A 25,223-nucleotide genomic window follows, 5' to 3' on the forward strand; every position below is an offset into this window, starting at 1 on the left:
TGGTAGAAGCTCTAAGAGGAGTTCCGACAGCCACTGCAAGTGGTGGGGGAGACGCTTGACTCGACGTCACCACTGCCACAAGCAGGCACTCTACCTAGTCAAGCAATATATCAACGTCAAAGATCAAACAGCTCACCAGCCAACGAGCAGCCTTACCACAACATGCATGCGCCAAGTTGCGCGCAGGGAGATCGATTGGCGCTCTGCTTCCCTACTGCAGGAACAAACGCCTCTCCAAGCGAGTACACAGACAGACACCAGCCCAGCCTGATGGAAAACAGCTGATAAGAGTCTAAGACATACCATTCTCCATACAGATATCGATATCGCCAGCCTTTGAATCGCCTTCACACCGCCCTCCCCGCCACTATGTGGAAGGTTTCAGACCACTGCATCTATTGATTCCTTGGAATGCTTCCTTGGAATGCTTCCTTGGAATGCTTCCTTACCAGGGGGGGAGGGGCACAAGAGGAACACACAGACGCAATGAAATACCCTCAAAATCAGGATTTGGCCATCTGTGGGCGCGCATATTTATCCGTCTTCCCGGTTTATATGGGCTCGGCAGGTATGCTTTACAAATTACCTGCGATTCCCGCCCTCCAGCCACTTGGGTTGGGGGGAGATCTCCAAGAAAGCCTTGCGTGTTGGACCGATGGACGTTGGACGTTGGATTATTGACGTCGTCATAACAAGCCGTGACGATGTTGTTGGCAGGGTTGAATGCCAGCACCCGCATTGCTTGGTTGTATTATCCAACCACCGCCAGTCTGCGCCCGCCACTCGATGCCAGCTGTTGCCAACCACCAACCACCAGCCAGCGCGGAAACCCGGCCAACCGACAAGCTCGGGATACTTTTGTACCAACTAGCTCAAGCTTTCAGTGCTACTTGGCAGCAATAAGAGGTCACCGCATGAACCCCCAATTTCATCCTGTTTGTTCCCTTTTTTGTCCCCTCGAGGACTCGGAAATGCCAGATCTGGAGAGCTCGAAATCGAATTTAGCGCCCGCCGGTCGCACACCCGTGTACAAATACCTCCATGAGGCAATAGACCGTGATTGCACTACAGGTTATATGTTGTACCTCGTGCTCAAGTACCACCTCGCTGTGTTTTATTATTGTACCCAAGCGGTACTTCGTACATTGGTACCTTGAATCGACCCCTGGCCGCCGCCCCTTCAATTCGCGAACCGAGCATCACCTCCTCCTACGGCGTTTTCTTGAACAAATTCTAACAGATCTTATACCTTGCACATCCTTTCTTTTTCAATGTTGGTTCTCTGTGTTTGGAACATGAAACACCGAGGGATTTTCGTTGGGTGGCTGAGTCGAGGATAGAAGGTATGGCGCATTCTTAGGCGAATTTGTTGCAAAACTCTTTTCGCCATATTATACTCGAGTAAGGCCCAACGGCTACGAATATCTGACTGGAATTGAGATATTTACACTACTTGAATATCTCAATTTCGGTCAGATATAGAGGGGTCTCTAGGTAGGTATAAGAACCTAGCTTTAGGAATAATCCTACTTTATAGTTAGCTAGATATTCGAATAATAATTATAGTACTATACGCCGACTATCTAAATTATGTATAAAAGAGTATTCTAGTAAGAGCGCGATATTAGATTCATATTTGAGTAATAGCTGTTAGGCTATGTAATACTAGCGAAAACAGCTTTGCACCAAATTCGCCCAAGAATGCGCTATGGAAAGGATCTCCAACAAATTTGGACCGGAGTTTGCTAAGATTCGAGGCAGAAAGAATCACAACTAGACCACTTTACTCCACATCTGTTTGTTAAAGCTTATCAAGCTTCGCCGCTCGCTATCAAAAATGGGTGGGACAGAATGTATCGAACTGGAGATAAAGATAAGCCTTTTGATCGAAGACACCAGTCTCAATCACAACATTTCTCTATTGCAAAAATTGCATTTTTATTGGGCCATTTTGAGGCGTTTCCCTTGCCCCAGACCGCCACGCAAAAAACCATAAAGCGCAGCCATTATTTATTAGTTGCTAGTGTCAGCTGCTCGGAGATAGGCTGCTCGGTCTTCGTAGACTTGTCGCTCTCCTCTATGCCAAACTGAGTGTCGAGCTCTTTCCTCAAAGGGACCACTTTCATCAAAACTACAAGTACAAAGCCGAGGCCAGCAAATGCAATTGAAACATACCATGCCAGCTTCAGCGAGTCGATAAATACTCCGACGACCTCTGCATGTGTGGCAGGATCCGTGATTGTCTGCATGTAAACCTTTGTAGCGTGTTCGTACGCCCTTCCGCCTAAGAGTTCTGCTACAACAACCGGGTCGGTAATCCGGTGCGCAAGTGAATTGAAACGATTGTTAAAAGCAACCGTTAGGATAGTTGCTCCCCAAATCAAGCCAAAGCTCCTAATGAAGGCCCAGGTTGAGGTTGAGAGGGCTGTATCGGCCTCGTTGAGGGGTGCTTGGATAGATGGAAGGAGTACTGGGAGGACGAGGCCTGTGCCAACAGCACCGACGATTTGGAATCCAACCCACTGCCCCATTGTTGAATTGGCCTTTAGCAAGCTCAAAAGCCCAAATCCAATTACCATGAGTGTGAATCCGGCGTGTTGGAGGGGACGATAGCGGCCAAACTTTGAAAATAAGACCCCAGCCACGATTGCGCCAGATATAATACCCAGTATGGTTGGAAGGAGTTGAACGCCTGCACGGGCAGGAGTCGAGGAAAGCACAGCTTGAAAGTATACAGGAAGGAAGTAGATAGGAGAGATCCCGGAGATGCTGCTGAGGAAGGTCAAAGCAAAACCCGTTCCTGACGTACGGTTCGAGAACAGGTGAAGAGGCATAGTCGGATTTGCGCAAAAGCGGGATGCCTCGAAGAACATAAAGAGAACACCACCTGCAAGAGCCATTATGAGCGGTACAATGATGTGGAATGATGACCATGGATATTTGCTTCCTGCCCTGTAAAGTTGTTAGCGCCCGGCGTGATTAAGATGAAAGAGTCCGAAGTTGACAGCACAGAGGAATGGGGCATTTCGTCCAGATTTGTGCCTCAGCCCTCGGTCAGATCTCCCGTTTATGGCTCTCAAAACGTGCTTAGGGATAGGCTTGGAATCCTCACCAAGACAATGCTGTGAGAACGGCGACCATCGAGAGAACGAAGATGAGGTTTCCAAACCAGTCGATGCGCTTAAGTCGCGAAGTGAAGTTTGACGTATTGTCAGATTTGACCTTGAGGAATAGTACCAGGGCAACCAATGCCAACCCTCCGATAGGAACATTCAGATAAAACACCCAGCGCCATGAGCTATGTTGAACGATGAGTCCACCAAACAGAGGGCCCAATACCGTGCCCACAGCAATCATGCCGAACATTAAACCCAAGTACCTTCCTCGCTCCCGAAGTGACAGTAAATCGCAAACAATGATCTCAATAAGCACATTGATTGCACCGGCGCCAATGCCTTGCACCAATCGGCCGGCAACCAGCATCTCAATGTTAACAGCACCACCACAGAGGCCACTACCTAGGGTGAATATTGCAGTCGCAGAGATCATAGGCCATCGTCGCCCGTAAATATTTGCTATCTGTCCGAATAATGGTTGAAATGCAGTCCTTGAAAATACCCGTTAGAAGAAATACAGAACGTCTGGTGATCGGAGGAGGGTTTGGCTAGTACTAACATGGTCAGGTAGTAACCATTGATGACCTATATAAAAAGCTCACCGCCGCCAAGAACGGCAGTGATGGTTGGCAGTGCGGTAGACGTGATTGTTGCTTCCAACGCTGTCAAAAGTCCTGTCAAGCAGAGCGCCACGATGATTGCGTAAAATCCGAATGCCTTCGGGGCAGTAGGTTGAGCGTTCTCCTCGGGCTTACCTTTCCCCTTGGGCTTACATTTCTCCTCAGGCCTGCCTTTCTCTATCTCAGTGTCAGTAACGGCCTTTTCTGCGATTGCATTGCTAGACGCTATTTTTACAGGCGGAGCGTGGGTACTGGCATTATCTCCGGTCTGCACATTCATGGCAGCTGTCATTATATTCGAATCAATGTTGAGTTTGCGGTTCAGCTTGAATAAATATGAGCACTAGCATCACGAAGGTTGAGAACGGCTACCATTCGGGGCATTTGTACCGAAAACAACAAAATAAACACCAGTTAACCAAGGCTGAAATATGTCGGTGTTCGCCGTTCGCCGTTCGCGGGTGAATGGGCCCTGTTCAGTTGGGATAGGGGGGTGCCTTACGAGTGTAGTTCTATTATAGGCTGAACCCTTGCTCTTCGCAAGCAAGTCTGGTGGATAGGGTCAAATTTTCAAAGACGAAGCATTATAAATGAAAATTATAATCTATTCATTCCCCAGCTGAGACATGTAATGTGTTTCGGCGTTCGAGATATATCGCATATATTTTGATAGAAGCTACGGACATCTGAACTAGCTTGTAGGAAAAAATATTCCGACAGAGGTGGATGAGATTGATGTAGCAAGAGACTACCAGACGGCCCGGGTTGAGACATCAGTCTTCGAATCAGGGCAGCTAGGGGAACCGTGCTATTGAACTCTTCTTGAGACGTCTTAGCAATGGCAAGCTGTTAGAGCCAAACAATGCTACACAACTAATGAAAGTAAGGGGTCCCGTCAGCTATGAGCTATAAGTTAGGATTCCACATGGTTTCGCCCTACAAACCTGTACACCTGTCAGCTGTGCATATTTAACTGTCACAGATCTAAGCCTACGCCGTGTTCGCACTTGCGTCGTCTTAGTAAATACGTCGTGCTGGTGTCTACACCTGCATCTACGGCGGGGGAGTTGGGTCGCTTCGCTTAGCAATAAGGGGCCGAGAAGTCGCTAGCGAACGCAAAGTCAATATCAACAAATTCGCAAGCGCTCTGGAAGCAAGAAAGGAACGAAAACCCATAGAAACGAATTCTCCAACCATATTGAGCAAGTTAAAAGATTCATAAAACAAATTTGGAGGACAATACGCAATGTAAAACGTGAATAGGTTAAAAATAATATAAAAGAAGTAAGGCTACCACGTTGCGACCACAACACGCGATATAAAAAAGCCAGTCGACTTTTTGAAAAAAGAAATAGGGCCACCTGCCGGCCACTGAAGGATACTTGCGCGCTGCTTTCTACACTGCCCAGTTATTCGTCATAGATACTGACTCTCACCGAAACACCCTGTAATAGATCATGGATTTCGCTTTCACTAAGTCCAGGTCAACTATGCCTACGATTGAAGGTTAAGTGCACAACTTTTCCAACCTATTAGACCACTGAACCATGCCATTTTTGGTTTAAGGACCCTCGACTTCGATATTGGTGGTATTGTAGCCCTTCTTTACTAAAGAAAGCAGGTTAAATGATGCAATTGCGGAAGGACTGATAGTGGATTGGTGCTTTTGTTCTGGAAGCACCAAAATGGCAAAAATAATATAGCACGGTACCTAACTTTTAATATGTGATGCTGGCCTCCTTCCCTAGCTATTCACAATGACCTACCTTCAAACTGCCGCGACACTTGCTAGGCAGACTGCTTCTTTCACCTGGGATGGTGTAGAGGCTTGGTTTGTGTGTTAAGTGGGGTGGGGAGTGCAAATATCCCAACAACCAGCACACCAATCTAACTTTCAGACTCTACAGGTCGGTGGCTCCGCATGATCTAAGCGCATCACATGTTCCTTCTTTGGGAGGTAGATGTTGTAAGCAGCTAAGATTATGCGACAAATATGATTGTAGAGCACTTCTACTTGCTTGTTTACGCGCGCCTCTAAACTGGGTATTATCAGATTCCAATTTGACATAGAGCAGAGCGATTTCAAAAGCTTCTTATACCTTTGCACAACCGGATTCCTTCCTGGCATCCTCCACAGCTTCAAGCTCCCTTATGCAGTCGAAGACACCTCTTCGCTCTTGTCGCGCTCATCGCGCTGCAACTTTTCAGTCCCAAATCGCTCCCGAAAAACTCGAACGCGACTTTCCACAACATCTGAATCAACATAGGTGCCTTTCAACCACCGCTCCCCACCCACAGCAGAAAACGCCGTCCTCCCATGCAACAGTCTCCGATTATTGAAAATTACACAGTCACCCTCTTGCATTTTATACTCAAAAACATTGGCCGGATTCTCTACCCGCTCGGCAAAGTTCCGAAGTGCCGAATTCCTCTTGAGCAGTGAGACAGCTTGAGCGGAATGTTTCAGATATGGCGCTTGGAACGGGGGCGAATAGTTTATGTTGAGGATGGATGGTAGTCCGAAAGTCGATCTCTTGGCCGATTCAATTACGGGATGTTGGTAGTAGTAGTGCTCTCCGGCATTTTTATATTGGTAGGCTATAGTCGCTTGAGATAGCGTGTGGATATCTTCCGGGCTAAGGCCGCGGGCGGCGAAGAGTGCATCCGCGAAGAGTGATGAGCCCCCTTGGGCCGAGTTCTTGAGACAGTGCAACAGTTGGAATCCTGGAGGGTTGGCCATGTACAGAAGATCCATATGCAGACCTAGATATCGAGATGTGTAGGCCACATTTGTGGCATCTGGGACGGACCTGACATCCCATGTCTTTCCGTAAAATGTATCGCGTATATTTCCAAATCGACCAGCTACGTCCTCGACGGATTGCTCCGAGTTAGGCACTCCCTGGACGATCAAGATACCATTCTTAACCAACTCTGAAAGAGCCCTATTAAAAGTTTCATCAGATGCCATATAGTCCTCGTAATTGAGGAAATGAATATCTTCTTTTATCATCTCGGCGTTCCAGGCTCGGGCTTTAAGCAAAGGCTTAGGGATATCTACCGATGTATAGTCAGAGCTTGGATGCAGAAATTCTCCCGAAAAGACTGAGACATGGTCTGCGCCAAATCCGGGAAGATCATTCTTCCACTTAATCCGAACATCGCCGTTACTCAGAGTTTTCTGAGATTTTATATCGATATTGGGTGGAATATCTGTGGTTTGGAAGTTCTTCTGCGTCGAAGAAGGATCCACACACATGGAGCAGGTGCACGCATCTCGGAGTAGTACCGGTTCAAATAACCTAGTCCCAATTCTCACCCCGCCAGTAAGCATATAATATGCTTTGCGAGCGCCCAAGGGGCGACGAATGGTCATGACCTTGTGAGTAGCACCGTTAGATGGACTAGTTTCCTGTGCGGAAGGGGTATCGGAGGCAGCGCCCTCAATGGCGGAGGCTTTGGCCGCAGGGTTATCCAGTGGGCTGTTGGAGAGTTGAGTATATTGCCGATATTGAGACCGATAGGCAGATATTCTTCCCTGGGAACATGACAACATGCGTTGGGCCAGCCTTTGGCTGGAGCGTAACGGCTGCATATTGATATTGGACTTGACTCGTGGTGAGGTTGCTTGGAATTGCCAGAAGTTGAAAGTTGGTCACGTGAGAGTGCTGGTGATAGCCAAAACGAAGGGGAATAGCAACAGCTTCGATATCGTTATGTATCGTTGGACCAACCTTCCGAGCAGCGCGTTTGAGAAGGAGAATGTGCGGTTGATATATGTTTGCTTCACGTTGCTACACGGAGGACGTTCAATTTATTACCCGAGTGCTTGGGCCTGTTTCTTCCGGCTTCTTCCTCATGGCTGGCGCCTCCAACACAACCCATGTCGTTCCCGCATCCCCGACAAACAATAAAAGTTGACCAGCCCTCCATCAACGACACCCTTAGCGCTCGCCTTGCCTCGGAGATCACCAAATGCATGTCGGGAAGCGGAGAACATCTTAAGGATGAGGTGTGTATTGTTCATTGCTTCCTCTCCTATAAATATCGAAATCTGTTATTGACAGACAGTTTCTAGGGCTCCAAAACCCAAGTCGTCATTGCTGGAGCTACGGCAGGTCTCATTGCAAGGCGAGTAGATGTGCCCCAGACGAAGGCGCTCCGTTACTGACTCGTGAAGTTAGATTTGTCATTGCTCCTCTTGATGTCGTGAAGATCCGCCTCCAATTGCAAACACACTCGCTGTCCGATCCACTGTCGCAGCTGGATTTACGCGGTTCGCCGATTTACAAGGGCACGCTACCTACAATCAAACATATCCTTCGGGAGGAAGGACTCACTGGGCTATGGAAGGGAAATATCCCGGCGGAGCTGATGTATGTTGCGTACGGTGCAATACAATTCACGGCGTATCGAACCATTACTCTGGCATTGCAGTCCGGTTTTGGCGAGCATCGGCTGCCAACATCTGCAGAAAGCTTCATTGCCGGTGCCGGTGCCGGTGCAATTGCGACCACTGCGACGTATCCGCTTGATGTTCTACGAACTCGCTTTGCTGCCCAAGGGACCGACAAGGTGTATAGCTCGTTATTTCAGTCGATCCGTGATATTGCCCGTCAAGAAGGCCCCCGGGGATTCTTTCAAGGTGTTCGAGCTGGCATTGGGCAGATCATTCCATATATGGGTATCTTTTTTGCTACCTATGAGGCCCTCCGACTTCCTTTGGGGACTTTAGACCTGCCACTTGGATCGGGAGATGCTACTGCTGGCGTTATCGCTTCGGTTATCTCCAAGACTGGTGTGTTTCCATTGGATCTGATAAAGAAGCGATTGCAGATTCAAGGGCCCACGAGGTCGAAATATGTCCACAAGAACATCCCAGTCTACCAAGGCGTCTTCAAAACCTTTCGGCATATCATTAAGAGTGAGGGACCCAGAGGACTCTATCGCGGACTAACAGTCAGGTAAGTGACTAGGGTTTCTCTTTGGCGCAGCTAACAATTCCAAGCCTTATCAAAGCCGCTCCGGCGAGTGCGGTCACAATGTGGACGTATGAAAGAGTTTTGAATATTTTGCTAGAAATGGAAAATACAGCTGTGGGCGCAGGAGAATTTTGAACACTGCTTGTTTCTATAGCCTTCTGCGATTCGGCTTTTCGGAAGGCTTCCAAGCTGTAATATCCTTGTATCATGCGTTAAAATTATAATAATGCTGGGTTGGAAGAGGTTATAGACTTTTGGGCGGCGTTTGTACTAGTTAGGTTATGCGTTTGTATTCTATAGTGGCCTCCAAAGTATATCATATCATGAAGACTACAAAGGTTTTGGGATAGCTAAACCCCTAGACTGCATCACAGCTTTGCTGTATTTGGTAGGAATCTATTCGCTCCGTCATTCCCAGCTTACAACCCAACCACGCTCCATGATGTCCTATCATAGACGAGTGAACCCATTTACCTCTCAACTACCAGTTGTACTTATCAATTGCGCGGGCCTGGACTAGCCACGTCTCAATCTTTCGTTTATCATCCTCGGAAAGGAGGCAGAACTTTGATTGCCGCGTCTCGCTCGAGCCACTGACAACCCTTAAGAGATCTCCCGACCCGCCCGTAAGGATCCCCAGGGTTTTCTCAGCGGAATACAGTGCTTCGCATCTTGAATACGTCGGCGGGCTTCCCATCGGTACTCAGGATAACGCCACACTGAGAGCTCAAGAGCTGACCGAGCTGCTGTGAAAGCTCATATGTTTCCCGATCATGGCCAGCTGCATTGCACTCTGGTTGCACCAAAGACCATTGCTCGTCGCCGATCTGGGTGCGCGTGAGACGACCTCAATGGGCCCTGATAAGACCAAGTGCTTCCGGCCGGGAGTAATGGAATAGACAGCACCACCGTGTCTATGTATATTCGGTTCAGCAGGGCTACTTTTCGGGATTTCGAGATTTACAGTATTAGAAGTAAAACGTGAAATGAAGATATTACCTGAATCGTCGAATAATGTTTAATATTTATATTATAACAAATCTCCTCTCCTCTCCTCGTATACTTAGTCTAAGGGCACCAAATACTCCTTGTCGTGCGTCCATTCTTCTCTGCCAATATAAATAAGTATAAGAGATATCTTAATACTATATATAAGGTACTTTAAAATCTAGTAGATATATAGATACTATCATCGGCGGCAATATTGAAAGGTGATGCGACGCGGTAAATTGGGTTTGAGTCGATAATTAATTTATTTAACGAGTGGATAGATTGATTATTGAATTAAGGACTATGCGGAAGTAAAAGAGGAGCCATAACTTATTAGAGGGGCAAGGCTATGGGGACAGAGATCTGTATTGGGCATTCTCTAGAGGTAAGCTCTCTGGGCATATGCGAAGGCGAAGATATATACAGTGTGGGGAGCTTGGCCCGAAGGGAAGATAGTGAATACTTGAGGATATTTAACCATCGCTCAGAATCTCCGTTGTCTCCCTTTCAACCTTTCTCAGTGAAACCATATGCGCTATAATTATTGAAGCTGCTTCAGCGGGCTGCAGATCTGTAACGTCCAGCTCTCGTACATTGGGAGTATCTTACTTTAGCATCCCTCCCTTTTCTCTCATCTCAGACAACAGAACCGTGTCAAGCAACATTCCCTTTCTTTCAGCAAGCAGCCTCAGTCTCTCCTGAGAGCGTATTCTCTGGGTGTTCATGGCGATGTCGCAAGTCAAGACGACTGGGATAAAAGTACAGCCCCGAGCCTTTGCTGCTTCTGCATAGTGCCCTACGACTTTGCGCCCAAGCTCGTTATCGGACTGAAAGTTGGTAAAGATATACCTACTTTAGTGTAAGTTTGCATTTATACAAAAAGCTAGGAGAACATACATGAATTCGAAAGTATCCGAGGCTGCTGCTAGGGTTTGGAAAAGCACTTGTCGAAGCTGAAAGCGTAACTGCTGATATTGTGGACTAGATCGTGGGAGTACGGTTCCTGCTAGGTCGATATGTTGGTGGCTGTGGATCTAAAGTTGAGTCAGTATAAGTGCTTAAGGAAATGATAGAACGTCACAAAAAGCTTCCGAGATTAACAAAGAACTTATAATACGACCTTGTCCGGATAGTTGTTTCTGGATTTCTTTGGCTATGGTATGTTTACCAGCCTAGGCCAGCTGTTAAGGTATATGAATGGAGCAGGCATGATAACGTGTATATGCTTGGTACTTGGTATTGTCAGGAAAGGTTTTCCATTATAAAGCCAAGGTGCGCTTTAAGGAAGTTGGTTCTTCTATAGTCGCTGTTATTATATGAAGTGGAAGGAAGGAAGAAGAAGCGACACTGTTTTATTCTCAACATCGCACAAGGTAATTTGTATAGGTGGCTCACTGTGCGAGCTACCTAGATAGGCCAAATATCAATATGTGAGTCACCTTAACCTTACTTGCTTAAGCCACCGCCAAAACCAGTACTTGCATCAGTTCATGACCAAGGCAAACAGTTCTAAAGGTGTCATGAATAACTGGGTGCGAAATCATAGTCAGAGGCCTTTGGACGCCTGTTTAAGTACAGGGATGGTTGTAAAGGTCAGGCCTTTAGAGTATGGGCGCTGGTGGTCGCGATGCGATAATAATATTGGGAGGCAAAAGCACTCGCTGCTTAGAGACGCATATTAGTAGGTTAAAGTAGAAATCAGAGAAGTGGAAGCTAGCATCTGTGTTTTCGTAGGCATCAAATAAAAGGTCCTCTGCGATTTGATCAATTTGATCAATTTACTTACGTAGTAGTAAATTTAATGCGATCTACGTATATACTATTAAATCGATATAATTCGCTGACACGCTGCAAATTTGATGCAGCTTCGCGCGGGGGGCTGCGAAAATGAGGGTCATAGGCCAAAATAGCGATTCGTTAATTTGATCAAAATGATACTTTTACCAAAACGCCGATGCAGGTTGTTACCTACGCCTCGACGTGTGTTCGCTATTACGGCTCTGCCTGCTCCTAATCCTGCCTGGTAAGTTATGCGATATTTACACTTGGGTGGTTAGGGGTTGAGGGGCATACCGAATTTAGCCGAGCTTCCCGCGCTATTATAGTAGGACTCGGATAGATTGAAATAAGAGATTTTGTAGAAAACTTGATTAGTAGCCACCTAGGCAACTGGTTCATTGGTGTAATGGTCAGCACGTCGGATTCTGATTCCGGAGATATTGGTTCGATTCCTATATGAACCTCAAATAATGAGGTTTCTGTGCAATATTTTTTTTTTCTTTTTTCCCCATTTTCCCCCTTCTTTTTGTGCCTTTTCACCCGGTCTTCGCTTGATCTTCCGTACCCCACGTTCGCTTAAATGGTGAGGAGATACCTTACATAAAGGTACTCACGATTTCTTCTTCGGTCAGCATCGCTTCTGATTTCAACGCATCGGCTGCTGTGGCCGCATTCGCCATGCCCTTGAGTTCTTCCCAGCTCACATCTATGGCTACACACTTCGGGAAATGAGTTCTGATAACCGTTGTGATAATGTTTCTAAATAGGGAAATTATCTATCCCATAGACTCTCATCGCAATTTATAGGCGATGAAATTGACCGTTTTCTAGTTTTGCCCCTTCCCTAGTTTCATGGATTGACTAATCCACTGATCCTCCACCGATGTGTGACGCACTTTATGACATAAAATCCGAACATCGCCGCATATTACTAGTAACATGGCTATCGCTCCAAGCTCTACGGGATTGTACTTTCTTTAGAGGTTGTTTTGCCATAAGTTTCCATATGCTGCGCCATAAGTAGGTGGGCCGTGACCTCCTGGGTGGATCGTCGAGCTGAAACCTCGCGATCATCGGCGAGTCACCAAAATCGCTTATTAATTGGACATATTATTTATTGATAACCGTTAAATACAACCCAGGTGAGTAGATCCTATATTGCTAAATAAAACTTTTTAACTGTGCTTATAACACTATGCGAACTAATCGGGATTGTTGAGGAGAAGATCATCACCTAAGTAGTTAGGCTGCCATAATCGTCAACATCCTAACAAAATAATCCTCAACCGACCACCCTAAGCTGTAAGATATAAGTAACCTGTACATAGCAGGATCCCCCTTATTGATCTTTCTTCCCTACGGTCCCGCCTTTCTTCAGGCCAAAGAAGACGACAATGACAACAAGGGCATGGCTGGCGAAGCTAATCCAGAAGGCAGCTCGATAACCCTCCATAAGTGCTTCTTTAGGATCTCGGATGCCTGTGTGCTCTGTGACAGATGCAGCAATAGCAGCAGTTACAGCCAGACCTACGGAATTACCGAATTGTGAGACCTCATTGAAAACTCCTCCAGCTAGGGATTGGACATCGGCTGGGAACGCATCAGAAATAACTAAATTAGATACCGTGAATAGCACTATAGATTAAATAGTCAGTATGCATCCTCCTTGACAGCTGAGATAGGGAACGGAACAAAGTTATGGGCGGATCATACCGTCCGGATTCATAGGCGAGAGTAACAATGCCCAAAAAGGGGCAAACCAGTAGTTTTCATTTACTTTGATCGTGGCCATGAGTATAGGGCAAATCATGGTAACCAAGGCCGAAATAACGGCAAGCGTTTGGACCCGAACGCGGGATATGAGGTAGGCAGTTACAATGTTGGTCACCGTGCCCATGATAACATGGGGAATGAATCTTATCGAGCTTTGCAGAGCAGAAAGCCCTTGTATCTGCTGGAAACTATACAGTTATCTCGTTAACATCAACGATTCCGGCTCCCTCGATGGAGAAATATATGGGGCAGCACACTTACTAGAGCGTAGTAAAATACTGGATCCCATTAAGAGATCCCCAGCATAGGAAGACGGAGATACAAATAGAAGTGAAGGAAGCGTTTCCCCAGAGTCTGTTAGGAATGAGTGCTGGTCTCGATTTCTTGCACTGGTAATGCATCCAACAGGGGAATGCACCAAGCAGAACGCCAGATACAATAAGTAGGACAATGTTCTGAGTATCACCAATGTTTCGGTAGGAAGAAGTTGTCACGGCGAGGACATACAATAGCACACCAAGCGCGACACTAAGAATAACAGTGCCCAGCCAGTCAATATCTTCGAGGAGGCGGCGGGTCCATCTCTTCTCCGAGTGATGATGAATAGAGGGCAGGGACCAGATCGATGCTATTGAAATGCACAAGTTGATGATAGCCATCATGTAGTAAGACCATCTCCAACCGATTGTGTCGGTGAAAATGCCTCCCAGGACCAATCCAAGGGCGAAGCCGAGGGGCTGGCCCATCCCGTTCATGGCGAAGGCAATGTTACGCCATGTGCCCTTCGGAAACGTGTTGGTGATGAGACTGACCGCCGTGGGTAAACACATGGATATAGCAGCGCCGAGTAACGTCCGGAAGAGAATGATTTGAATACTCGTCCTTGCTAACCCGATAGCTATAGTGAAGATGGCAAAGAGAAAGCTCCCCACTACCCACATTAACTTGGCTCCGACAACGTCAGCTATAGCGCCAAAAATGAGAAGCAGACAGCCTGCAGCAAGGGCATAGACAACGGCTGGCCATAAAATGAGGCCTTGGGGGAGTCCAACGTCCTTGGCAATCCGTGGCAGGGCCGCAATGAGAATTCCGGAGCCCATTGAGTTCAGAAAACTCATTCCCGCAAGGGTAGCAATGACCGTCACGCCTTTGGCTTTGGATATGCTCAGTGCTCCTGATGTTGGTGGTGATAGCGGTGGCGATGATGAGGTTATTATTCCATCTTGTCCATCAAATGCTTGGCGATTTTTGAATGATGTTGTTTCAATGGGTGGGACTGAGGTAGATGGAAGCAACGATAGCTCGATGGCTGAGGATGAAATAGCATCATCTTCCCCTTGACCGCCAGTTGCTAAGCCTATGGCTTTCTCCCGAACCTGATGACTCATTGTGAAGAGAAGGAAAGGGTGTTAATAATAGACCTTTGTAGCTAATGTTGCAGCATCGCGAAAAGTAATATTTTGTAGCTTATTGCGACGTGTTCAGTACGAGTAAGCATAAGTAAGCACGTCAAATCTTGAGGAGATTGGAATCGTGGTTATAACCTACCTAGGTAGGTAGGTAGATTAGTGTTGCAGGGGGCTTGGCGTAAGCGCCGCCTATAGAAACCCCTATTGAACCTATACAACTGTAATTAGATGAATCACCCCAATCTATTAGGTTACTATATATTACCTACTTATAACTGATACTTCGACTTCTTTGTCAATTATAAGACTAGTTAGGACACGCTTTATAATTTATTTCTTAAGTAATCCTAATCTACTTCTATTATCTACTGCTAGAATCAGAAATACACAAGGGCCGTTTTTGGGCATCTCAAACCCATTTGGGAAATAATCAAAAGATGTAGAGCATATGGGCCATGGCGTCCTTGGGGAAAATTTTCATGGAATTGCACTTCGACCTTTCTTTCCTATCTAGAGCTCAGTTTGGTGCCTGCATACAGAGCAGCCACGAGGCTGGCAGAACAGCCATCGCGCCACCATCGCCTTCACACAATCGGATCCCTAGGTCAAACATTAAAATACAGGACTTTGTGGTGGGTTCATCGTCTGGCTCTTAAGGAAAGAAAAAAAAGTGATGATAGAAGCTTTAGACGTATTTGAAAGTTATGTTGTTCCAACCCGGGGTAAGCACATCAAGAATAAAACCCTATCATACGCACAATAATCCATATTTCCTCAAACAAACGTCATACCCTGAGCACTATCCGCGACGCCAGCCGGGCTGAAGTTCTGGATCTCCTTCGCAGCTATAGGTCACATTAGCTAGATTCATTGATCCAAGCGCAGGTACCAACTTACTGCCCTGTCCACCACTGACATCGAAAACCGTAATCGCCGCCTTCGCCGTTGCATTCCCCGGACTCAACGCATAAATAAAGTTCCCCGCGCTCACCAAATCAACCATGCCTGGATTCCCATTCGTAACATTCAACTCCTTGATTAACCTCCCACTAGTGGTGTCCACTTCCACAAGATGGTTGACCGCGACATCAGTGACGAATGCACTACCCGTGGCATCAGAGATAGTGGCCCAGCATGTAGCTGATTGGTCATTGATCTTGGTAGATGCAGCGATGGTGGCGATATTGTCTGAAGAGAGGGTGAGGGTTGCAGACCCGAAGGAGGCGTCTGTGATGAAGACGTTGTTCGATTTGGGGATCAAGGCAGTGCCAAAAAGGACTGCTGTTCCCGCTGGTGAAGAGCGTACGTCTTGGGTAGCGACTTGGTTGTTGACTACGGGGAAGATAGAGAGGAAACCAGTGTTGTTGACTGTTGGGTCTCCTTTGACGGTAGTCATGAGGGCAGTAGAGTCGGCGTTGAAGAATGTCTGAGAGACAGTGTTGGTGGGGCCCACTGGAGGGGTCTTCTGACTAATGTTGAAAGTTCGTAGGGAGGTGTCTAGTGCTGTGAGACCTTTAGTGGCTGACATGGAAAAGCATGCTATTCCGGCTTTGGCACCAGAGTTGGCGACGCAGGCCTGATTCAAGGTTGTGGACAGGGCAACACTCATTGGAAATTCGCCAAGGGTGTCCACTGGTTGGCCGACCATAGTAAGTTTGGTGGGATCTGTGGAGTCGATAGCGAACATCGAGAGTGTATTTGAACCCGGGTTGACTGCAACCAGGCTCTACGTGAATCAGCATGAAGTTGATGATATTGGCGAGGGCGGCACTTACACTTCCTGCTACTTTCACCGCTCCTTGGCTGAAGAGAGCATCCGGTGCTGCTGGGGCTCCAGTTGAGTCGACACCGCTCATACCTGCTCCTCCCGTGGCAGTGATAGAGCCATCAGAGAGAGTCCCATCAGCAGCTACTTTCAATGCCACAACCGAGTTGTTTACGACATTGGTTATAAAGTAAATTGCTTTAGCATTCTTTGTGGTGGCAGCTACCCCCCTTCCTGCCCCCTTCACAGCCCCGAATGCGGCGCCCTTGCGGTCGGCATCCTTCTTTCTACCTATGCAAGACTTGGAGCTAGCCATGACTTGAGTCAGGCTCATCGTTTGGCCACTAATGGAAATACTTTGGCCATCATCGCTGATGGTTAACGATTGGCCGCTTGTCCCCAAAGGAACTGTAAGAGGTGCAGCTGAAATGGTAATGGCAATAGCAAGACCAGCCAAGAAAGATGATAATCGAGCCATCGTGAATTGTAAATGGGATATGAATAATTGGCTGTAGAGAAGTCTTGAGTGTGATGAATTAACAGAATGGAATTGAGCGCTGCTAACGAGAGAATATATTGCAGGAGCACTGCCATCTTATACTTGCAATATCATGATACTAAACATTGAGCAGAGACGTTATTCCTGAGAGTTGATTTCTGAATATTTGATTCCACATACCTTTCAGCCTTGACTTCATTTGGTTGTAAGATCTGGAATCTAGCGCATCTGCAGTTCGCTCGAGTCTCAGAGTTTAGATTAGGGTTAACTTTATCTGATTATTTTGCCAAGGAGTGTCAAAGTCTAGAGGATCGGATAAGTCGAAGTACAGCTATCGAATCAGACTTTGGATGAAGGATTGATTCCAAATGGTGGCTGGGGGGTTGTTTCAGAGTAGCATGGTAATAAGTGGATCTCGCGATTTCAGAACTTCTCCGTTTTTGGAATCTTCGTTTGAGCCTTGGGAAACAGCGACGACTGTCACCCAACTTCTAATTTTAGCCAGCAATAGCAGCTGCAGCTGAGGGGTCGCAACAGGCCCGTCTACCAAGTGAATTCTTAACGCTCACCACCGTATACCTCTCACAAGTTTTTAGAGGTGTGACCATTGTAAGGCACATGGCTATGCCTACGATGTTATGCGAAGGGCGACTGGCCTGTGCACAAAGTGTAAGGAGTCGGAGATTCCCTACAGTGTAGGACAAATCACGAGGCCCTGTCCCAAGTGCGATTGGAGATGCCTTGGAATTAACGCTCGCAGTTCACACAAAATATGTGCAAAGGCAAATGCACCTGCCTTGCAGGCGTGAGAATATGCAGTGGTTGCTTTGACAGCCGCGAGGCAGCAGTTCATTGCTGTAGGGACAATGAGGAAGCAGGCGGGGCTAACCAAACTATTACGGCTATCTCTGTGCCATTATCAATAACGGTACATTCATATTAAACAACTAGCTATTATCACTTCGAACAGAATAATCTGTCGCTTGCAATTGCAACGTAATAGAAAATATACCTCTATTGATCCGCGTTTTTGTAAGGCATCATATTGACGAATCGCTCTTTTGGCTCATGTCTCTCATTTTTGCAGCCTCTGGTGCAAATCCGCATCGAATTTGCGGCGTGTCGGCGAATTACACCAAGTTTAATAGTATACACGCGGATCGCATCAAATTAGCTGCTACGTAAGTAAATTAATCAATTAGAGCTATTTGATTATATAGTACGATTTAGTCTAGTATAGTAATAGTATTATATTTGTATATTATCTAATCTACCCACCTGCCGTCAAGTGCGACTTGTTCTACTCTGTTAAGTAAATCTACCATCTTGAGTTGAGGAATTCAAAGAGAGGCCGAAATGTAGCAAGGTGAACAAATTGAACATCAAAATGAAATCGGAATTATAATTAGTAAATGAAACTTTGGCAACCTTGCATCAAAGGCTGCAGTTTGCTTGACAGCGTGACAATGTTATGTTCATCTCTACATTTGATTCGGTTTCTATGTTCCTGACGTTAGTTGCAGCAATGGATTGCCATTATTTTGGTCATCATGATCAGTGACTGGTGAGCAACCAGAATAAGAGAAGAAATAAATCATGTTCATGACACATACTAGTATGATACGTATGCGAACTATCTTTGATATTTAAATTTTGTTACTGTAGGAAAGGTTAACAGAGGGTGAAGCACGAGGTACTTGGGTTCCTGAAGTGGTGAACAAAGTCATAAAGTATTCTGCCAGTATTATCGAAATGCAACGAATATGCCGCCTGGCAGAACCACTTGGCAGAACCAGAAGTGGTGAGCGGTCGTAACGCAACGAAATCTATGCCGGCAGAACTAGAGGCAGAACCAGAGGCAAAATAAAATAGTGGCGAGAGATCGTAAAGCAACGAAACTACGCCGCCTGGCAGAGACCGCATGGCAGAACCAAAAGTGGTGAACGGTCGTAGTGCAACTAAATATGTAACGCTGCCTTGGAATCAGATGACCAACGGCCAAGGACTGAGTTATACTACATCGACTCAGAATTTGATTACCTCGTGCAATGAAATCAAGGCGTCGGCAATGCTTGCCTCCACACTATAAGCAATTCATTATCCAGGCCGGTCACTATGTACCTAGGTGCTCTAGGTGGGGACCCTAGTTTTCGAAACTCTATTCTGCGGCTAGCTAGGGCGAGTATTGGTGAAATACCGATCACCCCTATTTTCTAAAGTACACTTCCCCTTTCTCGTACCCCCTCTCGAAAACTCTCAACCCCGCCTCATTTCTTGAGATTCACACTTTGTGATTGCTCTAGTTATTTCCATTCCAACACCGTCGTATAATTCTTCACGGGGATGGCTCTACCAAAAAAATCACGCCCACGTATCCCATTCCCAGGTCGCACAGTGCTGGTAGTCATATCAAAACATGCCGTCGTGATCTTGTCAGAACAGATATCCCACAAGTGTCGAGTGCACATATCGCAGAACTTTCCTTCAAGGGTCGAGACAAAATCAGGCCCCCAGGAATTTGGTGCTTCACACAATTCCTTCGCCCCGCCATTATGAGTCTCCTTCTCACTGATTACGATTCTGTTCGCGTGAACAGATGGGCAATCCGAATCCGTTTTCTGATTCAGCTCGGGTACCCGCGAATCCAAAATGTTGGCAGATAGCTCCCAATCCTCGACGTCGATGGATCGACGCTTGTCACTTCCAGGGGGGTAACGGAATACTGTCCTCGAGTTCCGTCCCGAAGTAATAAATGCTTTTCTTAGTCTCCTTATCGAAGTTGAGCTAGGAACAACTCGTGGATTCGGCTTGTTTGATGGATAAAGCAACTGTTGGCCTTTCTCCATATCGCAGTGCAGTGAACCGGTGTCGCTAAGGACTTGCGCGGTGTCTTGGTCTAGCCCTCCTTTGGAGTCTGGAAGTGGTGGCCAAAATATTGGGACACAGTGGAGTGGATCCATATAGTCCCACATCTGAAGGCGAGGAATACTCTTGCACATAGTATCCGGGTGGGTGTTGTATTGCTCGATTCGATTCTCATGCCCAAGGAAATCGGTAACGTGCCAACTAATGCCTTGCTTTATATCGTTGGTCGTTTTCCCCGTCGTTTTATCTGGGCCATCAAGCCAGAAGCACCTTGAGTGATAGGAGTCCTTGGATTGCATGGTTACATCGTTGGAGAGATACATCTTGGCCCCGCGAAGAGATTGGAATGTCTCCGAAGAGTGCAAAGTTTGGCTGGTCATCGGCTGCCATGGTGATTGTAATTGATGAAATACAAATTGCGTCGGATCCAGTAGCAGAGATCGAGATATATTCGGCGAATGAGTTTTGCTCCTGGTTGATGTGCATGACTTGAATATCCCCGGTGGGTTTCGTATCGCTGTCTTCTTCGATATGACCCCCTCCCAGAGTGAAGCCGATACGCTCCCCATTGGAATTGAACAATGAAACAGCCGGCTTATCGCCCGCAAGACTAGCTACCTTGTCTTGAAATTGGGGAAGGCCAAGCTTAATTCGAACGGCTGTGGCGGTCTTTGCTTTAGGAGGTAAATACGTCAAGGCAAGTGGGTAAATGGAGAGGGCGAGGAAGACTCCCCCGATAGCATTCGCCACTGCCATGTTGCTCACTTTTGATAATAAACAACGGTTGTGTACGCTTGATGATTGCAGGAAATTGATGATTGCAAGAAATTGAAGGATGAAAGACCACAGATGCTGTTTAGATTCAAAGTTGACCTGGCATTTTTCACTGCTCCTCTTATACATTTTGTCGCACCCTAAGTGCCTGAACACGTGCCTTGTTCTAATCGCGGCCAACCCCGCCCGTATAGCATGAAATTTCGTAATGAGTATAGAGAAATGCTTAGGACCCCACGTCGAATTTATCTGTTGGAAAAGCTGAGGCTATGTCATCGATCTCGGGTCCGCATTCGTAAAGAAACTGACAAATCCTTTGAAATTTTCTCAGTCCTTGTGCTACATCTGTTCTTTACGCCGCAAACTCCTTGTTTCGTCTCGTTGGTATATTTGAAATCATGGAGAGAATCAACCTTCTGTTCATCTGGATGGCCCTATCCGTTCGCGCAATCCTGTTGGTTGGAGGGTTATAAGTGAGCATAGTTTCCATCACAGAGAAACTCTTGCAGAACAGAGGTCAGGGGGATGTGGCATAGGGCGCCTAGCACAAACATTCATGTGATCATCCTGAAGGATTAAGATGAGATCTAGAACTCTAAGTTGGTGTTTCAAAAGAATCACCCATTTTCTGGTGGCGTATGGTGCTATGCCTACATTTAGATGAAGACAGCTATGCGCTTTGATAGAGGTGGCGAGTGAAACTAACACATATTTCTAATGATTGATCACACAACTCGAATGACAGTCGTGCTGTTGGGAGGCGGAGTGTTGGTGAGAGATATCCATGTGCATGGTATATGCTACAGAGAAGTGGATCGTGTTATCGCTGTGGAAATCTTGCGTACATGGTGGCGAAGTTAAATATTGGTATTTCACCCATGAGAGGCACACGCTCTAGAAGTTTAGTTGTCCGGGATCTAGATGTCTTGGACTCTGAAGGAATCATAACATAGACGAGTAAAGAAGCAACGACATGTGTCGTTAATCAATGCTCCACATCGAGAGCGGGGTCACTCGAGTTACGATTACCACCTTCTGGTGCAAAGAATAAATCATACGCATCTAAAGTGGGCTATAAAGGTAGTGTAGATTCCCCTCAGCTTGAGTCTCAGTCCATCAAGTCTCCCAAACTCAGCAAACATCCAGATCAATCATCGAACCTCTTTTCTTGATACTCCTACTTTCTAACAAAACTGTGGTCTCCGATACTATTTTACTTTCATTCCTGTCTCCTTTTAGATCATCACGAAGTATGGACATGCATTTGTGGCACTCCTTACCTTTCTCTGGGGCATCACCGTTTTTACCAATGCCGCTGCTGTTCTTGATGGAAGTCTTTCTTCCAAGGCCTTCACTCTTCGGGGGGTCACCGCACCACCAAAGGTAGGAGCTACAGGTGGAGCTGGAAAGGGGGGCAAGGGGGGCGACGCACCTGGTGGTCCTGTGGCACCCGGTGGTTCTGGTAGCGCTGCTGGGGACGGCAGTCGTGTGGTAGGGGGAACTTTGGTTAGGCCAAGCACCGAACTCCGGACTATCGAACAGGAAGGGTTGGTCAGAAGCGTTGAAAACAAGGAAGTTAATACTCCGGGTTGGATGGAGGGCTATGCCGGCGACGTTAAAAATGGATGGAAGGTGTTCCATATCAAACAAGGGGCTCGACGAGGTGCCGTTGTGGCTGACTATTTGGTCCACCCTGAAAATCAAGCCTACATCACCCAATTTGTTAAGACAGAAAACATCAACATGAAGTACCGAGACATCGTGGTCGACAACTACAAGTCAGCAACCAATGGCCATACCAACCCGAAGGTCATTGGAACAGAAGACATCCAGCAGCCTGCCGCTAGAGCTTCCCTAGAGGCGGCAATCAGGGCACAGGGAAAGGATGTAAACAATATCGACGGTGCACCTCTCGAATTTACTCCGACATCGCGTGGATGGACAGAGATCATGACAAACAATGCATTCACGGAAGGTCAAATGAAGATGTTGCCCAGCCTTTCTGATGGCGGAAAAACGGTCAGCATTCAGAAGTTTACTATTGTCGCTGAGGGGAAAGATAGCCCAGATCTCCATCTGATTACAACAATTGTATATACCTAGGAGATGAGTGGCTGTTGGGGTTGTGGTCTTACGATTCGAATTTTCGAAATCTGGTTACATATGACTGTTGTTCTGTTAGCAATGGGTTTCAGCAATAGGTTTTTGGTTGTTGGGGGTAACCTACAGATTTCCACGTCCACTCGTTTAGCTTGTATTTATTTTTTATTGTCTTTTGCAGGCTTTTTACCGTTGTCCAGTCGTTAGTTAGTCTCTTGTCCGCGGATTGCATATAAAATACCGATATAACATCCTCTGGTGGGAAGATTGCGGTTCATTTTCGATTGGCATTTCAGGATTTATAAAGCATATTGTGATGAAAGCTAACACGTCAAGTAAACGATCAGCCTAGCTTATTTATTATAAGGGATGAAAGATCTGTAAGTGTAGAGAAATAACAAAATCCTTTATAGAAAGGAGAGGGGTGGTTGGTTTGAAGGGTGAATTCTTTCGCTACCGAAAAAAGGATGGAGATCGATCAACGAAATAGATGTATAGCCCCGCCAACTGCCGCGGGAGTACTTCTATCAGAAACTATACTTTAAATGTAGCTCCGGCTGGTGTTTATAGACACAGGTCCAGTCTGTCCAGGTTTCCTTCCTGGATGAAGCGCGTTGAAGCGCGGCTGTTTCGTCAACCCCTTCATGCACCAAGAGGGCAACCATGGAGTCCAAACCATAGAATTTCGCATAAGCCATTGCCCAGGACCCTGTCTCTGGGGTGTCAATCGTAGCCCCTCTTTCCCGCAGATACTGAAAGATTTCCGTGTTTTCATTGCGAGCGGCCAAGACGATTGGGGCCGGGCTTCCATCATTAACGTCTGCCCCATAATCTACCAACATACGAGTTATCTCAAATCGATTGTTATGGACGGCGGCCATGAGGGGGGTCTTCTCGGGAGGATACCAATTTGGGTCAGCGCCGCGTTCGAGCATTAACTTGACGACAGCTTCGCTCCCCAATGGGCATCTTCGAAGAGCAGATAACAGCGGTGTAGTGGTACGCCGTGTTATCCCAGATTCGCTTTCGTGAATACAACCCCGCTTTGCTAGAGGGTTATTTAGACAGGCTCCCTGATCTAAGAAGTATCGCACCATTTCGACACGCCCATTGTCAGCGCTCTCACATAGTCGAGAGTCCAAGTCTCCGTCCTGTTTTGCAGAAAAGACTTCACTTTCTGACCCAAAGATGGCGGCCACTCGCTGATAATCTTTAGGGAAAGCAGTCCAGTTCATTGCGTCTCGAAGATCTCGGTAATCCACGTCGCGTCTGTGTGATAACTTGAACTCCTCGCTGTTATCCAGAGCAAAGTTGAATATTTCACTATGACCCCCGAGAGCGGACCATTTAATCATTTCCACAACATAATCCATCGGAACCAGGCGGCCTACTTTCGCTTCCTTTGTTGGATCGGTAGCGAGTAGAATTTTGATCATATCTAAATTTCCGTAAAATGAAGCGATCCCGTAGCGAGCCCAGCGCATATTATCTAACTCAATCAAAGAAATCGAATAGTCGTCCTCTTTCTCAGAGTGGAGTTGACTGGCTAGGGTAGGAAGGTTTAGATAGACTGCAGCAGTAACAAGGTCTAACTTTAAATGTTCTTCGGTAGGCTCGCTTCCTAGTTTTGACTCGATCAAGTCTCCGGTTTTATACGTGTCGCCCCAGAAGTAAAGCCCACAAAGGCTCTGGATACAGGAGTTCAAACCGCCATCGCCTGTATTGCCTGTTAACTCGCAGATACGCTCCGCAACACGACGAACCCGGACTCCCAGCAATCTAGGATCGTCCTCGAGAGGAATTCGATAAGCCAGGTATTTCTGCATAAATGAAACTTCTGCAGTGTTGCAAAAACAGTTGAGAGGATGGAGCCACTTGTTATACTCTGTATCAAGGATGCGAGAATAAAAGATGGCTCGGTTCGTATAATACATAAAACCTCCTAATAAGGTAGATGTTAGTATAATTTCTTGGTGACAATTACATTTCACTTACTGCTTACGAGCCTGAGTCTCATGGCACGCTGAAATGAGCGTACTCGAATAGATTCAATGAAGATTTTGTCGAGCAACTCTACTGGGAGAGCTAGCAGGGGCATGATTCCGTGAAGGCCCTGGAAAATAAAGGAACAGATATGGAATCAGTTGGTCCGGGCTAAGTAGTTGAAAAGTGAATAATATTAGAAGACGGACCGTCGTGCAGGTTAGAGACTTAATGAGATTGATTGAAATGCTTGGAAGGAGTTGATATTATGCTAAAGGTTGGTGGTTTGTTGGTATTGAGTTTCGAATTCATGTAGTCTATCTAGTAAGGCGGAATCACCCGCGTCCACTGCCTTTGTAATTGGCTCACCGAGTACAGCACTAGCGCCAAAAACGCCTCCACACTAGGCGATGTTCACATCACATGACACTGCTGCGATACGCGAAATGAACAGGTGCTCTGGCCCTGAGGCCGGCCTATCGAAATAGGACTAGACTAGTAATGCTGTGTTAGACCCCTTGACAATGCAGAGTGGACTCTTCAAGGAGACAGTTATATACACCTTATG

At 46.6% G+C, this 25,223-nt stretch overlaps 9 protein-coding genes across 9 annotated transcripts; 2 read left to right on the top strand and 7 right to left on the bottom strand.

Moving 5' to 3' along the window:
• Window positions 1-2,006: 2,006 nt before the first annotated feature.
• On the bottom strand, window positions 2,007-4,028 carry BP5553_02674 (MFS general substrate transporter; the record flags this gene model as incomplete). The annotated part of the gene is made up of 3 exons (XM_032011297.1): window positions 2,007-2,952; window positions 3,113-3,518; window positions 3,719-4,028. The coding sequence occupies 3 exons, from the start codon at window positions 4,026-4,028 to the stop codon at window positions 2,007-2,009; spliced, it is 1,662 nt and encodes a 553-aa protein (XP_031870990.1).
• A 1,857-nt stretch (window positions 4,029-5,885) lies between these two features.
• BP5553_02675 (uncharacterized protein) lies at window positions 5,886-7,331 on the bottom strand (the record flags this gene model as incomplete). The annotated part of the gene is made up of 1 exon (XM_032011298.1): window positions 5,886-7,331. One exon carries the CDS (start codon window positions 7,329-7,331, stop codon window positions 5,886-5,888), a length of 1,446 nt encoding a protein of 481 aa, XP_031870991.1.
• Window positions 7,332-7,619: 288 nt separating this feature from the next.
• Window positions 7,620-8,853, top strand: BP5553_02676 (Mitochondrial thiamine pyrophosphate carrier 1; the record flags this gene model as incomplete). Its single annotated transcript, XM_032011299.1, has 4 exons — window positions 7,620-7,748; window positions 7,815-7,854; window positions 7,917-8,700; window positions 8,745-8,853. The coding sequence occupies 4 exons, from the start codon at window positions 7,620-7,622 to the stop codon at window positions 8,851-8,853; spliced, it is 1,062 nt and encodes a 353-aa protein (XP_031870992.1).
• Window positions 8,854-10,313: 1,460 nt separating this feature from the next.
• On the bottom strand, window positions 10,314-10,918 carry BP5553_02677 (uncharacterized protein; the record flags this gene model as incomplete). Its single annotated transcript, XM_032011300.1, has 3 exons — window positions 10,314-10,557; window positions 10,606-10,742; window positions 10,877-10,918. The coding sequence occupies 3 exons, from the start codon at window positions 10,916-10,918 to the stop codon at window positions 10,314-10,316; spliced, it is 423 nt and encodes a 140-aa protein (XP_031870993.1).
• Window positions 10,919-12,826: 1,908 nt separating this feature from the next.
• BP5553_02678 (Uncharacterized protein) lies at window positions 12,827-14,648 on the bottom strand (the record flags this gene model as incomplete). The annotated part of the gene is made up of 3 exons (XM_032011301.1): window positions 12,827-13,122; window positions 13,201-13,448; window positions 13,522-14,648. The coding sequence occupies 3 exons, from the start codon at window positions 14,646-14,648 to the stop codon at window positions 12,827-12,829; spliced, it is 1,671 nt and encodes a 556-aa protein (XP_031870994.1).
• A 795-nt stretch (window positions 14,649-15,443) lies between these two features.
• BP5553_02679 (Uncharacterized protein) lies at window positions 15,444-16,912 on the bottom strand (the record flags this gene model as incomplete). Its single annotated transcript, XM_032011302.1, has 3 exons — window positions 15,444-15,514; window positions 15,567-16,395; window positions 16,445-16,912. The coding sequence occupies 3 exons, from the start codon at window positions 16,910-16,912 to the stop codon at window positions 15,444-15,446; spliced, it is 1,368 nt and encodes a 455-aa protein (XP_031870995.1).
• A 2,324-nt stretch (window positions 16,913-19,236) lies between these two features.
• BP5553_02680 (uncharacterized protein) lies at window positions 19,237-20,554 on the bottom strand (the record flags this gene model as incomplete). The annotated part of the gene is made up of 2 exons (XM_032011303.1): window positions 19,237-20,045; window positions 20,104-20,554. The coding sequence occupies 2 exons, from the start codon at window positions 20,552-20,554 to the stop codon at window positions 19,237-19,239; spliced, it is 1,260 nt and encodes a 419-aa protein (XP_031870996.1).
• A 416-nt stretch (window positions 20,555-20,970) lies between these two features.
• Window positions 20,971-22,675, top strand: BP5553_02681 (uncharacterized protein; the record flags this gene model as incomplete). Its single annotated transcript, XM_032011304.1, has 2 exons — window positions 20,971-21,030; window positions 21,812-22,675. The coding sequence occupies 2 exons, from the start codon at window positions 20,971-20,973 to the stop codon at window positions 22,673-22,675; spliced, it is 924 nt and encodes a 307-aa protein (XP_031870997.1).
• Window positions 22,676-23,199: 524 nt separating this feature from the next.
• BP5553_02682 (uncharacterized protein) lies at window positions 23,200-24,770 on the bottom strand (the record flags this gene model as incomplete). Its single annotated transcript, XM_032011305.1, has 2 exons — window positions 23,200-24,614; window positions 24,668-24,770. 2 exons carry the CDS (start codon window positions 24,768-24,770, stop codon window positions 23,200-23,202), a joined length of 1,518 nt encoding a protein of 505 aa, XP_031870998.1.
• Window positions 24,771-25,223: the final 453 nt, after the last annotated feature.

The sequence above is a fragment of the Venustampulla echinocandica genome (assembly GCF_003357145.1).
Source record: "Venustampulla echinocandica strain BP 5553 chromosome Unknown scaffold_1, whole genome shotgun sequence".
In the NCBI taxonomy this organism is placed as follows: Eukaryota; Fungi; Ascomycota; class Leotiomycetes; order Helotiales; family Pleuroascaceae; genus Venustampulla; species Venustampulla echinocandica.